Below are 13,204 nucleotides of genomic sequence, written 5' to 3'. Positions count from 1 at the left end.
AACTATTACGCAGGTGTCTTTACTGCAGGCCTTCTCAGAGCCTTTACTATGCTAAATATAAATTGGGAAACTCTAAAAAAAAAAAAATGCAGGGTCCTGTGCAGCATTTTCAAACTTTCTGACCAGGGCATTCTTTTTTTAAGAGGAGCGTCTTACGAGGCAAGTGTTCTGGAAACACTGGTCTATGATTACTGCCCCTCGTATCCCTCACCACCCATACCCCATCCTCTTATCAGTGACTTTCTCTTCTTACCCCAAAGGGAGACCCAGGAGCAACAGGGAAGCCGGGGCCCCCAGGTTTGCCGGGAAAGATGGGGCAGAGGGTAGGATCCTGTGTCCTTGAGTGTGTGCTCCCTTCATCCTGGCCTCTGCTGGTCCCCCACTGCCTGCCCCACCCCTATGGCTGGCGTGCTGCTTGCAGTGTACGGTGGGTGCATGTGTCCCCAGGAAAAAGGGAGTGCCTCGATGGCCTGGCAAAGCTTCAGAAAATTCACACTCAAGAGCACAGCCTTTCTCCTTGAAAGCCATTGGGTACCCAGGAGGAAAGCCTAGAAGGAAGGGAAGCTTTCCCTCCCCCCGACCCCCATCCCCCAGGACCTCTGTAGGGCAGGACCGCACCCTTTCCCTTAGACCTGGCCTGTTTCAGGGGGTGCCCCAGCTAAAGGCAAAGGCACAGCCCAGGCGCAACAGGGCCAGCTGGGGCCTCAGGATTCACATCCCTCTCGTCACCTGGACCCTTATCTGCCCCTCCTCTCCTCCCTTAGCCTGCCTCAGGCCATTTTGTCATTCAGCTTCTACCCAAGGGCAGGTGGCAAGGGGAAGACAGCTAAAGACTTGGTGTGGCATCTTTTGTGTCTCCAGCTGAAAAGTTCATTGAGACACGTGAGCACATTACAACCCCAGGGTCCTCAATTTATATTATTACCTATGAGAACCACCAGCCTTCAGGCTATGGAGAGTGGGGCTTCTCACGCTGACCAGGCAGGGGCCTTCTTGATACTGGACACCCTGAATCAAAGTGAAGTCTTTGTGGCATAGAAGGCAGACCTGGGTGCTGGACCTGGTTCTGTCACTGCTGCAGTGAGGGGTCGTCCACAGTCTCGGAACCCCTTCATTTCTGCAATGAGAGCAGGGCTCTGGGACTTGTGCCATAAGGGAGAAAAAGTGTTCTTCAGGAAGAAGCTAGTTAGGGGGGGGGGGCGGTTACTCGTTTACTAGGGCTGCCCTAACACAGGACCACAAACTGTGTGGCTTCTACAACAGAAATGTATTGTCCCACAGTTCTGAGGACAGAAGTCTGAGATCAAGGTGTCGACAGGGTTAGTTCCTTCTGTGGGGTGTGAAGAAAAATCTGTTCCGTGCTTCTCTTTTAGTTTCTGGTAGTTTGCTGGCATTCTTGATGTACCTTGGCTTGTAGAAGCATCACCCCAATCTCTGCCTTCATCTTCACATGGTGTTCTCCCGATATGCATGTCTGTGTCCAAATTTCCCCTTTTTATAAGGACACCAATCATATTGGATCAGGGGCCCACCTCATAACTTAGCTAATTACATCTCCAATGGCCCAATTTCCAAATAAGGTCACATTCTGAGATACTTGGAGTTAGGACTTCAACATACGAATTTTCATGGGACACAATTCAACCCATAATAGGAGGCAAACTTCTCAAAATATTCCTCCAAAGGAGAAGTTCTGGTTCGACGGTTTTTGTCCTCCCTAGAGGTAGGGGGGAGGTAGACGGAAAGCTCTCCCTAGAGACCAGGGGTATCTAATTGCTAGACATTACAAACATAAAAAAGAGCCAAGCGGTTTAAAAAAGCCTTTCCCAAATACTGGCATTCTGAACTGCTCGCCTGTCCCCAGGAGACCCCAAAAAGTGACTAAACGCTCCTGGCCCCTCTCCTTGCGTAAGTGCTGAGGGCCCCGCCCACACAGGACTGGGAGGATAACGATACCAGTGTGAAGTGTCCCAAGGAAGGAGTCAGGTCCCTGATGGGGTCCAGCAGGAAGTGGAGTCCTTCCGAGAAGAGCCCATGCAGGGGCAGGGAGACGAGAGAGGAAAGCCAAGGCCCGACGCTGGAGGGCTGGTGCCTTCGCCGACATCCTGGAGAAACAATTCCTAACCCAAACTGTCTGCTTTTCCTCCGCAGGGTGAGAAGGGGGCTTCGGGCCCCCCTGGGCTGCTCGGCCTCCTAGGGCAGAAGGTGGGTAGCAACCAGCTCTGAATGGTGGGTTCTGTGTAAAGGCCCCAGTGTCCATCCCCACCCACATTCCTAGCCCTGCACATTCACATGGGCCCCAGCACCGGAGGTGTCCCTCCCAGACTGGCGGAAAGCAGCTGGAAAACAGCCAGATTGTGCTTCGGGGGACAGAGGCATGGGGTTCCACATGGGAGGCCCTGATTGGCAAAAAAAAAATGCCCAAATTCAAAGAATTTAGTAGCTATGACCTGGTCTGATTTCTTTGCACCAGCTCTGAAAGTGTGTTCCACCGTATGTGAGCTCCGTAAGAAAGTCCACTTAAAAAAAAAAAAAAAAAAGACTTGAGTCAAATAAGTTTGGGGAAAGCTATATAAAACAGGTCCCTCAGAACTCTACTCAGTACTCTGTAATGGCCTATATGGGAAAAGAATCTAAAAAAGATTAGACATATGTACACGTGTAACTGATTGACTTTGCTGTGTACCTGAAACTAACACAACATTGTAAATCAACGACACTCCAGTAAAAATTTAAATAAATAAAGCAGGCTCCTCAGAGAGTCATGGGCACCTTGGCCTAAGAGGCTCCTAGCACCCTGCAGTGAAAGAGCGTGCGAAGCTTCATTTCACTTTGCCTTTCCAACATTGTTTGGCCACCAGACCCCTTTTTTTGAATATTCCCAACCAGCGGAAGGAGTGTTCCAGGGAACACACTTTGAGAAACACTGCTCTAGCTCCTGGTCCTGATGGGTGTCTTGTTCTAGCTCTACACCCGTTCTCCTTCAGTAACCAGCTCCATTCTCTCCTCAAATCCCACAGCCAGGTTTCTGAAGGCCTCTGGTCCCCAGCCATCCTGGAGGCCACAGTCCCTTAATGTCCCCCAACATTCAGCATAGACTGAGAGGCAGTGTGCTGCCTTCAGTCCTTCGAACTGTGAGGGGAGAAAAGACAGGGATCAACAACCTTCCTCCAGAGCTAGTGATGGTAACTCTACCTTCCACCCCCAGGGAGAAAAAGGTGATGCCGGCAACTCCATTGGAGGGGGCAGAGGGGAGCCTGGGCCCCCAGGGCTCCCTGGGCTCCCAGGGCCAAAGGTGAGTCTTTCCCTGGGATCAGTGCTCAAGGCAGATGTTTGCCTGTGGCCTTTATCCTTAGTCCATTTTGGGGACTCCGTGTCCTGGGCTCCTTGCCTTCTCTCCTGCTCTGTGTGGTTTTTCCAGTGGATTCTAGAAAGGTCATTTGGACCAAACTTCTGCTTCCAAGCATCTCTAGGGCAGATGGATGGTCTCATTGATTCAAATGGCTATGATGTAACTGAGTCAAGGACCAATGGCTGCAAGGTCTTAGGACAACCAGAAAGGCCCCTAGCTTAGGCTGTAAATCAGTTGCAGGTCAGGGATCAGCTGGGCCCACCTGGTGTGGCGCACTGCGGGGAGGTAAGGTTGCAGCAGTGGGACGGCTGCAAGTGGGGCTGCCCACACTTTCCTTGCAGAGGGTGGAAGCTGCAGTGATAAGATTTGAGTTCTGCCAAGCGGATGCCTCCTGCATTGCTCGGTTTATTTTAGCAGCACAGGGAAATAAGGGGGTCTCTTGCTTAGCTTATAAGGAAAGGATTAATTACTCTGCATGATTTGAGGCAATACCCTCATTCATTCCACCGATGTTTATCAGGGACCTGCTATGGGCTGTGAAGCTGCCGAGAACCTGCCCTCGGCTTGCCCACCATCTAGCAGGAGAAGCAAACCCACAATTCGCAGGAATATAGTGTAGGGAGCCACAGGGAACCCCACAGACAGGCAAGATGAAGTGGCAGGAAGGGTCTCGGGCGCAGCGCCACATTCCCACGTGACTGTGGTGAGAATAGAGCTTCCCTGGCACGAGCACCCAGCCTCCAGGGCATGCCCGGTGCTGAGCCTGTCCCGCTGACCCTGAAGGGCATGGATACCAGGCACGTCTTGGGTCTTGATTTGTGGTTGGGGAAATCTGGTCACTCTTGTCCCTGTATCCTAGGACAAAAAGAAGGGAAAGCTAGAAGACTGTCCCCAGACTCATGTCCTCTTTCCAGGACCAGGCAAAATCTTGAATAAATGAAGTATTTGGAGTGGGCCGCCTCCTACCTCTCCCTGCTCCTCCTGTCCTAGGCCTCCTGGGCACCCCATCCCCACGTGCCCAGGCCCCTCCCGCTCCCCTCTGTCCCCCAGGCAGGACCTGATGAGGTGTGTAAGAGTTCCAGGCTCCAAAATGACCTGCCTCCTGCCCCGGAGGCTGATGGCAGTCCACAGTTAGGGGCCTCGACAGAACTGGGCACGCGTGTGTTAACCGAGACCTGAGGAGGGCCTGGCAGCACAGAGCCCAGAGGAGGAAGGGAGTAGTCAGGGAGGGCTGCTAGGAGGAGGTGAGACCTGGGTGGGGCCCAAGGGTGGGAAGGAGTCAGACAGGTGGAATGGGGTGAGTTAGTAGAAGCCAGCAGGGAAAGAGACAGAGACCCAGAGACACTTACTAGAACATCAATAGCAAGACCATCTTTTGCCCCTGAAGCAGCAGTCCCCGCTGCCCCGTGTGCCCTCACCCATCTCTCTCCTCTTGCCCAGGGGGAAGCTGGAGCTGATGGCCAGGCGGGCACCCCAGGACGGCAAGGAGACAAGGTACAGGAGCCCCCAGATCTAAGAGCTGCAGGATGAGGGTCAGCTTGGGAGTTCAGAGAGAGAGACAGAGAGTCTTGGCCGTCCTGCTGCGGGGCCTCCAGGCACAGGGCTGACGGCCATGACTCGTGCCTACCATCTCTCCTGGTCGCCTCGGGCTTTGGAGAACTTCCACTGAGACGGCGGCCAGGCAAAGGCAGGCCCAGGGATGGGACGCTGGATCTGGGGAGAGACCCGGAGCCCCTGCTTCTGCTAGCTCCCACACCACTGGTAAAGACGGGGCCCCACTTCCCTCCAGCTACTCCCTGTGGATGGGTCAGCCTGGTGCTGCTGTGTCCTTCGCAGGTGCGCCGTGACTGAAAGGCTGTGGGCTTGGGGAGGTGCAAGGCAGGTTACCTGGAGGCGAGGCTCCATGAGCCGGCCAAGGGCAGGGTCGGCAGCAGTTGAGTTATATTAAAGGGTTTGTTTTCCCTTTATTTTATTTACTTTTTTTTTTTTTTTTTTTTTTTACACCTGTAAATCACCTTTACTAGGGACTGAGCCCACTTGCAGTGAATCACACTACAAATTCTGACAGCACTTGTCTTTCCAATGTGTTGTACCCATGACCTGGGTTTCAGGGAAGCAAGCAGACCTTCCTGTTTCTTTTTTTTTTTTTTTTTTTGCAAGTGCTTTTTTTCTTTTTTTTTCCACACACACACACTGTATTTTATTTTTACAAGAGATAAATAGACTGACACCAAGCATTGTACATGGATGACCACAACAAAAGCAACAATGATTGCAATTACCAAACATGAAACACACTCATACTATGTCATAATATTGACATTCAGTCCAGTAATCCTCCACTGTAACAGCTCCTTTACTTTGCAGTGAAAATTGATTTGTATATTCTTTGCCTCTGAGTCCTTGTTGGATTTTTTTTTTTAATTCAGACAGAAAGTCACAAAAATTATACTCATCCTCATCAGTTCACTCAGTCCCATGTAATTAATTTTTTTTTCATCTTGATCTTTTGTTAGCACTTTTATGAGTTCATCAGTTTTTCATTAGAGTTCTGAAAATGCTTATTCATTCAGTTCAGCAGTACAGTCAGTTACCAGAAACCTGTACTTGTCAGAGTCTTTTCCATGAATTTCTTAAAGATGAAACCCTTTTATAGGAACATATTTGCAAAAGCATCAGAGTACACACAGAACTGTCTGTAAATGACAAAAGACTTAAAAGTGACCACAGTTAAAAATCTGATGAAAGTTCATAATAATGCAGTTGACAAGAAAATTAGTTATTTCTGAGATATACATTTTAAGGTAATAACTAGGATTATGACTTATAACATTATACCAGAACATATAAGATTTTTAGAAATTTCATGTAATGTCTGAAACATTTATATTAACATATTTCCATACAAATAACCCAATGAAAGTTTAGTATTAGTTGTTTTGTTTGCTTGTTTTTTTATACTGCAGGTTCTTATTAGGCATCAGTGTTATACACATCAGTGTATACATGTCAATCCCAATCGCCCAATTCAGCACAACACCATCCCCACCCCACCGCAGTTTTCCCCCCTTGGTGTCCATATGTCCGTTCTCTACATCTGTGTCTCAACTTCTGCCCTGCAAACCGGCTCATCTGTACCATTTTTCTAGGTTCCACATACATGCGTTAATATACGATATTTATTTTTCTCTTTCTGACTTACTTCACTCTGTATGACAGTCTCTAGATCCATCCACATCTCAACAAATGACTCAATTTCGTTCCTTTTTATGGCTGAGTAATATTCCATTGTACATATGTACCACAACTTCTTTATCCATTTGTCTGTTGATGGGCATTTAGGTTGCATCCATGACTGGCTATTGTAAATAGTGCTGCAATGAACATTGGGGTACATGTCTTTTTGAATTATGGTTTTCTCTGGGTATATGCCCAGTAGTGGGATTGCTGGGTCATATGGTAATTCTATTTTTAGTTTTTTAAGGAACCTCCATATTGTTCTCCATAGTGGCTGTATCAATTTACATTCCCACCAACAGTGCAAGAGGGTTCCCTTTTCTCCACACCCTCTCCAGCATTTGTTGTTTGTAGATTTTCTGATGATGCCCATTCTAACCGGTGTGAGGTGATACCTCATTGTAGTTTTGATTTTCATTTCTCTAATAATTAGTGATGTTGAGCATCTTTTCATGTGCTTCGTGGCCGTCTGTATGTCTTCTTTGGAGAAATGTCTATTTAGGTCATCTGCCCATTTTTGGATTGGGGTGTTTGTTTCTTTAATATTGAGCTGAATGAGCTGTTTGTATATTTTGGAGATTAATCCTTTGTCCGTTGATTCGTTTGCAAATATTTTCTCCCATTCTGAGGGTTGTCTTTTTGTCTTGTTTATGGTTTCCTTTGCTGTGCAAAAGCTTTGAAGTTTCATTAGGTCCCATTTGTTTATTTTTGTTTTTATTTCCATTACTCTAGGAGGTAGATCAAAAAAGATCTTGCTGTGATTTATGTCAAAGAGTGTTCTTCCTATGTTTTCCTCTAAGAGTTTTATAGTGTCCAGTCTTACATTTAGGTCTCGAATCCATTTTGAGTTTATTTTTGTGTATGGTGTTATTTCCCTTTATTTTTACTTTCTGTCTTGATTTTCTAAAATGTGTTCAGTGTTCACATTATCCCAGAACAATTGGAACTATGGTTTGCCTTTCACAATTTACACCACGTTTCATTTATTCCCCACAGTTCTGGCCTGTTTCCAACAGGAACAAATCCCCCCATCCCGACCTGCTCCAGGAGGCTGGGTGTTCTAATGCCTCGCCCTGGCCCCCATGTTTCCTCCCACAGTTTGGGTCTTTCACCAGCAGACAGGAACCGCCTGGGCTGTCCACGGCAATTGTCAACCACCCAGGCAATTGGCAAAAACTTTCTGAGCCCTTGCTCCTTGAGCAGGATAGAAATAAAGAGGGGCAGAGGGTCTGGTCCCTGCTCCCGAGGAGGTGGCTGACTTAGGGGAGGGGGGGGAGGTGGCCAGACGGACATGGGTGGAATCACCAACAACTAACGTGGGACAGAAAGAAGATCTTCCAGCAAGAAGCTGGAGGGAGCTGGGAGGGAGAGGGGCTTGCTGGCCGGTGGAGGTGCTTCCCAAGGGGTGGAGCCAGCACGGGATGCACAGGAAGCCCTGCGCGTCTCAGCCTGAGCTGAGCTGAGCCTCCTGGCCCCCTCTGAGTACCCTAACACACGGCCCATCTGGGGACACCAGATTCTCTGTACCCGACTTTGTGCCCATTTCACTCCAATTTTGTCGTGCAACAGGGGGAGCCTGGAGCAGCTGGAGAGCAGGGACCTGCTGGCCCCAAGGTACGTGCATCTCTCACCCAGAGTCATAGCACCACATCTCACCTCCCTGGGGTCACAGGGTGAAGTGGCTTGTCCCCGGGGCCTTGCGGGGGGTGGGGGGAGCAGGGAAGAGCTTTCTGGCCCCAGATAGGAGGTCTGACATTGCAGCCACGATCGGACTCAGTCTCCCCCAGGTCTGTCTAGTCCAGGGTTCTCACACGGAGTCTTCTCTTTGGTTCTGGAGCCCCTGGGCATCCTCTGAGAGTGTTTGGAGCCCCCAGTAGCCGCCCCAGTTGCTCTGCATCCCCTGTGCAGCCAGTGATGGTAGAGAGCAGAAGCGCTTGTCCTGAGGTCCCCACTGGCCCAGGCCCTGGGTGCAGGTCTCCTTTGTCTCGTAGGGCTCCAAGGGCGAACCCGGGAAAGGAGAGATGGTGGACTACAACGGAAACATCAACGAGGCTCTCCAGGTGAGCGGGGCCTACCCAGCGACGGGAGACCTGGAGGTGCTCATGGGCCTCCGGGCTGTGTGATGAGAGAGCTGAGCATCCCAACACCCTGACTCATGTCCCTGAGGCCAGGCCGCTGGGCAGAGCTTCCGGGGATTCATCCCCTTGCCTTCTCCCCTTCGGCCTCCCCCATGCAGCCCCCATGCACACGGCCCCCTCATTTGAAATCCAGATGGCCTGGCTTTGGGTCTGGGCCCAGCTGGCCAGGTACCCTGGCTCTGGGTCACCGAGAGCCATAACTGGGGATTCCTGGCGCCTGAGGGGTGCTGGCCCACTTGGGGTTCTAGGACTCCATTTCTCCAGCACACACCCTCCTCCTTCACATGGTAGAATCTGTCTTCCTGGAACACATCTACCTTTGTGTCAATGTAATCATATTTCAGGTTCATAAGGTACCCTCGTTTAAAAGCGGGGTTTCTCAACCTGGGCGCCACTGACATTTGGGGCTGGGTAGCATTGGTTGTGGGGAAGCCTGTCCTGTGTGCTGGAGGATGTTCAACAGCGTGCCTGGTCTCTACCCACTAGATGCCCATAGATGCCTCCCCACTCCCAGCTATGACAACCAAAATATGCCTCTGCACATTGCCAGATGTCTCCAGGGGGACAGAATCACCCCAGATTGAGAACCGCTCCTTTAAAGGAATCTTTGTACCTATGTGAATCCATTTACAAGCTGTACCGTTATTTTTTTTAATGCCAAGAGTTGTCCCTCTAATTTATTTTTCCAGTGGTGCCGTGTTTTGTTCTATTGTGTCTGTCTGTTTAAAGGGAGGTACATCAGAGCCTTAAATCTGGGTTCTAGGAGAAGAGGGAAGATCAAGGAAGGGTCCCAGTGAATGATTAGAAAGAATGGGAGGGACTTCCCTGACAGTCCGGTGGTTCAGACTCCACCCTTCCACTGCAGGGGGCATGCATTCGATCCCTGGTCAGGGACCTAAGATCCCCCATGCTGCGAGGCCAAAAAAAACCCCAAACAAACAGAAGGAACAGGAGATGCTGCTTCCCTCCCGCTCTTGTAAAGAGACAATTTGCCGTCCATGTTAGGGCACGTAGGAATCTGTTGTAGGATAGCGTCTGGTGCTCGCGGGGTGCTCCCTGCCCAGTGACTACAAGCCTCGGGGAGGGGAAAGGTAAGGGTGGGGCGGGGCTGGAAGGCACAGGCCCCCCGAGACGGTCTACCTCTACTGTGCTCCTTCGAGGGGCCCAGCGCCCACGTTTCCAGGACTGGGCCGAGGGGACCCTCCATGTGGCTCTTATTTGCCCTTCAACTGATCGCATGGTGTTGGTTTTTAGGAGATCCGGACCCTGGCCTTGATGGTGAGTCCTCCTTCCTGATTTCCCCGGGCACTGGGCTGAGGGCTGGTGGAGGGCAGCCTGGAAGCCAGGACTGGAGGTCTCGCCTCCAGAAGGTTAGGGTTGACCCTGCAGTGCTGGGGCAGGGGCTGACCTGAGCCTGAGCAGGGTCATGGCTGTCGTCTGGAGTAGCTCTTCACCGACCCGGTGGTGCACTCCTGTCACAGGACAAATACTGGTTCTCGTTGCAGCTGTGTCAAGGAAATAGTGGTATAGAGGAGGATGTTTTCATGTTCTCCTTTTACCCAATCTTTTGCTAATAAAGTGCATAATCCTAAAAAAACTCAGTAGCGACCCTCTACCTTTCCCTCTTTCCTAGAAATCAATTTCATTCTCTGCATCTGGAAAACCTGTGAATTCCAAGCCTGGATTTTGCACGTGTGCCTACCAGTGACAGGCTTTCAGTAAATATTTGTAGCTAAAATGATTACCACCAGGTTTAACTTCCAAGGCAGAGAAGAGAGGGGAGATCACAACGTTCTCAAACTAACTCACATTTTATGTCATTTAATATTTTTAGTGGCCATGTGCCACAGAACACACTTAGCCAGAATTAAGCACCAGTCGTACAGTGCCCCAATCCCAGAAATTGATATTAACCACATGATTCTGGAATCAGTGAGCTTCATTTGGAAACATTAAAATAGATTATTTGAAATAGCTCTCTGAAGCAAAACTTTCTGAAACATTTTTTTTAATTTTAAAAATCAACCTTGAATTAATCATTTACATACAATAGAATGTACCCATTTTAGGTGTAGAATTGGCTGAGTTTTGACAAATATATATACCCATGTACCCACCACCCCAATCACTTCAGAAAGTTCCTTCATGCACCTCAGGAGTCAGTTCCACACTTATGCCCAACCCCGAGCCACCACTGATCTGCTTTCTCTCACCATAGCTTAGATTTGTCTTTAGTTCTGGAGTTTCCTATGAATGGAATCATGCAGTATGTAGGTGTCTGCATCTGGCTTCTTTTGCTCCGCATAATGTGTCAGGGTTTCTTCCTTCTATGGCATGGCCTGTGCAGTGCTCGGTTCTTTTTTCACTGCTGCGTAGTATTCCATTGTATGAATATGCCAGATGTTCAGCTGTTGATGGACATTTAGGTTGCTTCCTGGAGACATTTTTAAGTCACTGTCAGGGAAGGTCAGATTTATCTTCTTGGAGCCCAAGGAGCCCCCAGGGTGTAGATGGACAGGGAGGGAGAGGCTGATAAGCATGGCCCTAGGTTCTCCACCCCCCACTTTAATCCAGACACACTCAGTGCTTATCTGCCTTACACTGTGGGGTCTCCATATTTCCTTTGCAAAAAAAAGTGTTCCTGCCCCTGATGAAATGTTTGGAAATGACCAATCTCTATAAACCAGCCTCCACATACACTTCTCTGGAGACAGGCCACCCCTCCTCAGTTGGAAAGTTCTCCCATGTGTCTTTGTTTCCTTTCCTAGGGCCCCCCTGGTCTTCCTGGGCAGATTGGCCCACCCGGAGCTCCAGGGATCCCAGGCCAGAAGGTAACACTGTCTTGAGAAGGGGGGCGCAGACACTGCAGAAGCCCTGCGTGTGTCTCTGAACGCGGGACCCCGCGGCTGCCCCTCATCTGTGTCCTTCTCATGTTCCCAGAGCCACCACCTCACTCCAGCCTTCAATTCTCCCCAAAGCTCCAAGGCACCGCCTGCCCACCGACTTCACCGCTGCTTCACTGCCCCCATCCTCAGCTCTGCCTTTCTTCCCTTGCTGTCTGTCTCAGGCTCCTGTAATTCACAGACCCCTCTGATGTGGTGGGGCCGGCTCTAGACGAGCCCCCGTCCCAGCCAGAGCCACAACAAGGACCCAACCCGCCATCAGGGCACGTGGCGCTTGAGCCACTCCCCAATCTCACCCCTCCCTCGATTCCTGCCTTTGCTCCCTTTTATCCTCTGCGCCCCACCCCTGTGATTTTTCCCAGAAGGCCAACACATTTGCCCCTCTGTCCTCTGCTCATGAGGTCCTCTGCCCTGAAGTCCCTTCCCATTTTCCCTACCTTTCAAAGTCTTCGTATTCCAAGCCCAACTTGAAGGCCACCTCCTCCCTGAAGCCTTCCCTGATCTATCAGGAGGAATTCACTGCTCTTTCCTCTCAGCTTGCCTTGGTGATGCAGCTGGTTGTTTACCTGGCCTCAAAGCAGAGGCCACACCTCCTTTATCTCCCTCCCTGACTTAAAGAAGGGACTCGGGTTGATGTGAAGTGAAGGGAGGTCCCCGTGTGGGGGCCAGGACTGGAAGGCTGAGTTTGGGGGGAGGGAGAACAGGGAGGCAAGCACCCCTCCTGGGGAGCGCCTGCGCTGTCAGAGGTGCAAGGCTGTGGCTAAAACATGGACTGTGGAGCCAGAACGCCCGGACTGGGATCCAGTCTTCACTAACTCCAGGCCTTGCGCTCACAACTCTGCACTGGGGTCCTCACCTCCAAAACAGAGTCGGTGAAAGTACATACCTTCTGTGTGAGTGCTGAGGATACCTGACATAGGAAGTGCTGTATAAATAACAGTTATTGTTCTTCTCTGGCCTGAGAGTGACCTTTAGTTGTTCTGGCTGCAGGGGGAGATTGGACTGCCCGGCCCTCCCGGACACGATGGGGAAAAGGTAAGGACACTCCCAGACAAACCTCTGAAGATAATCTTTGCTCTGGGAGGGTGAGGGTACAGAAGGCTCTGGAAGGGAGCCTTGTGGAGAAGGGAGAGGGGAGGGGAGGCCCGCCTCTGGAAGCCCAGCCGAGCCCCAGGAGAGCCAGGCCGACCCACGCTGGGATGGGCTGCGGCCCCTCAGATTCCCACCGGGAGCTGGACAGGCTCTCTGGCTGGTCCAATCAAGCGCCAAAGAGCCGAGTCCTTTGTACCCTCAGCACCCCCCACCCGGCCATTCTTTCTTGTTCTTGCCCCTCGTTTCTCCATCAGTGTATCTAATACGTGTTGTTGATCTTTCCTCCAGGGACCTCGAGGCAAACCGGGAGATGTGGGCCCTCCTGGTCCCCAAGGCCCCCCAGGAAAGGCTGGGCCTGCAGGACTGAAGGGAGAAGATGGCCTTCCGGGGAACCCAGGAGAGAAGGGGGAGAAAGGGGAGATGGGGCAGCCAGGCCCACCGGTGAGTGCCGGGGCCCACCCAGCATGATGTGGCTGTGCGCT

The 13,204-nt window shown here is 50.8% G+C and overlaps 1 protein-coding gene across 1 annotated transcript in view; it reads left to right on the top strand.

Annotated features, from left to right (window-relative positions):
* COL13A1 (collagen type XIII alpha 1 chain) overlaps window positions 1–13,204 on the top strand; it is an 82,556-nt gene that overhangs the window by 43,847 nt on the left and 25,505 nt on the right. Inside the window, exons 18-26 of the mRNA XM_057530607.1 lie at window positions 2,152–2,205; window positions 3,209–3,295; window positions 4,793–4,846; window positions 8,159–8,203; window positions 8,581–8,649; window positions 9,982–10,005; window positions 11,496–11,558; window positions 12,621–12,665; window positions 13,011–13,163. Coding sequence (XP_057386590.1) covers window positions 2,152–2,205; window positions 3,209–3,295; window positions 4,793–4,846; window positions 8,159–8,203; window positions 8,581–8,649; window positions 9,982–10,005; window positions 11,496–11,558; window positions 12,621–12,665; window positions 13,011–13,163 — 594 coding nt within the window. The remainder of the gene's footprint in view (window positions 1–2,151; window positions 2,206–3,208; window positions 3,296–4,792; window positions 4,847–8,158; window positions 8,204–8,580; window positions 8,650–9,981; window positions 10,006–11,495; window positions 11,559–12,620; window positions 12,666–13,010; window positions 13,164–13,204) is intronic.

Source organism: Balaenoptera acutorostrata, chromosome 16 (genome assembly GCF_949987535.1).
Source record: "Balaenoptera acutorostrata chromosome 16, mBalAcu1.1, whole genome shotgun sequence".
In the NCBI taxonomy this organism is placed as follows: domain Eukaryota; kingdom Metazoa; phylum Chordata; class Mammalia; order Artiodactyla; family Balaenopteridae; genus Balaenoptera; species Balaenoptera acutorostrata.
This window is presented reverse-complemented; position numbering and strand designations above follow the sequence as displayed.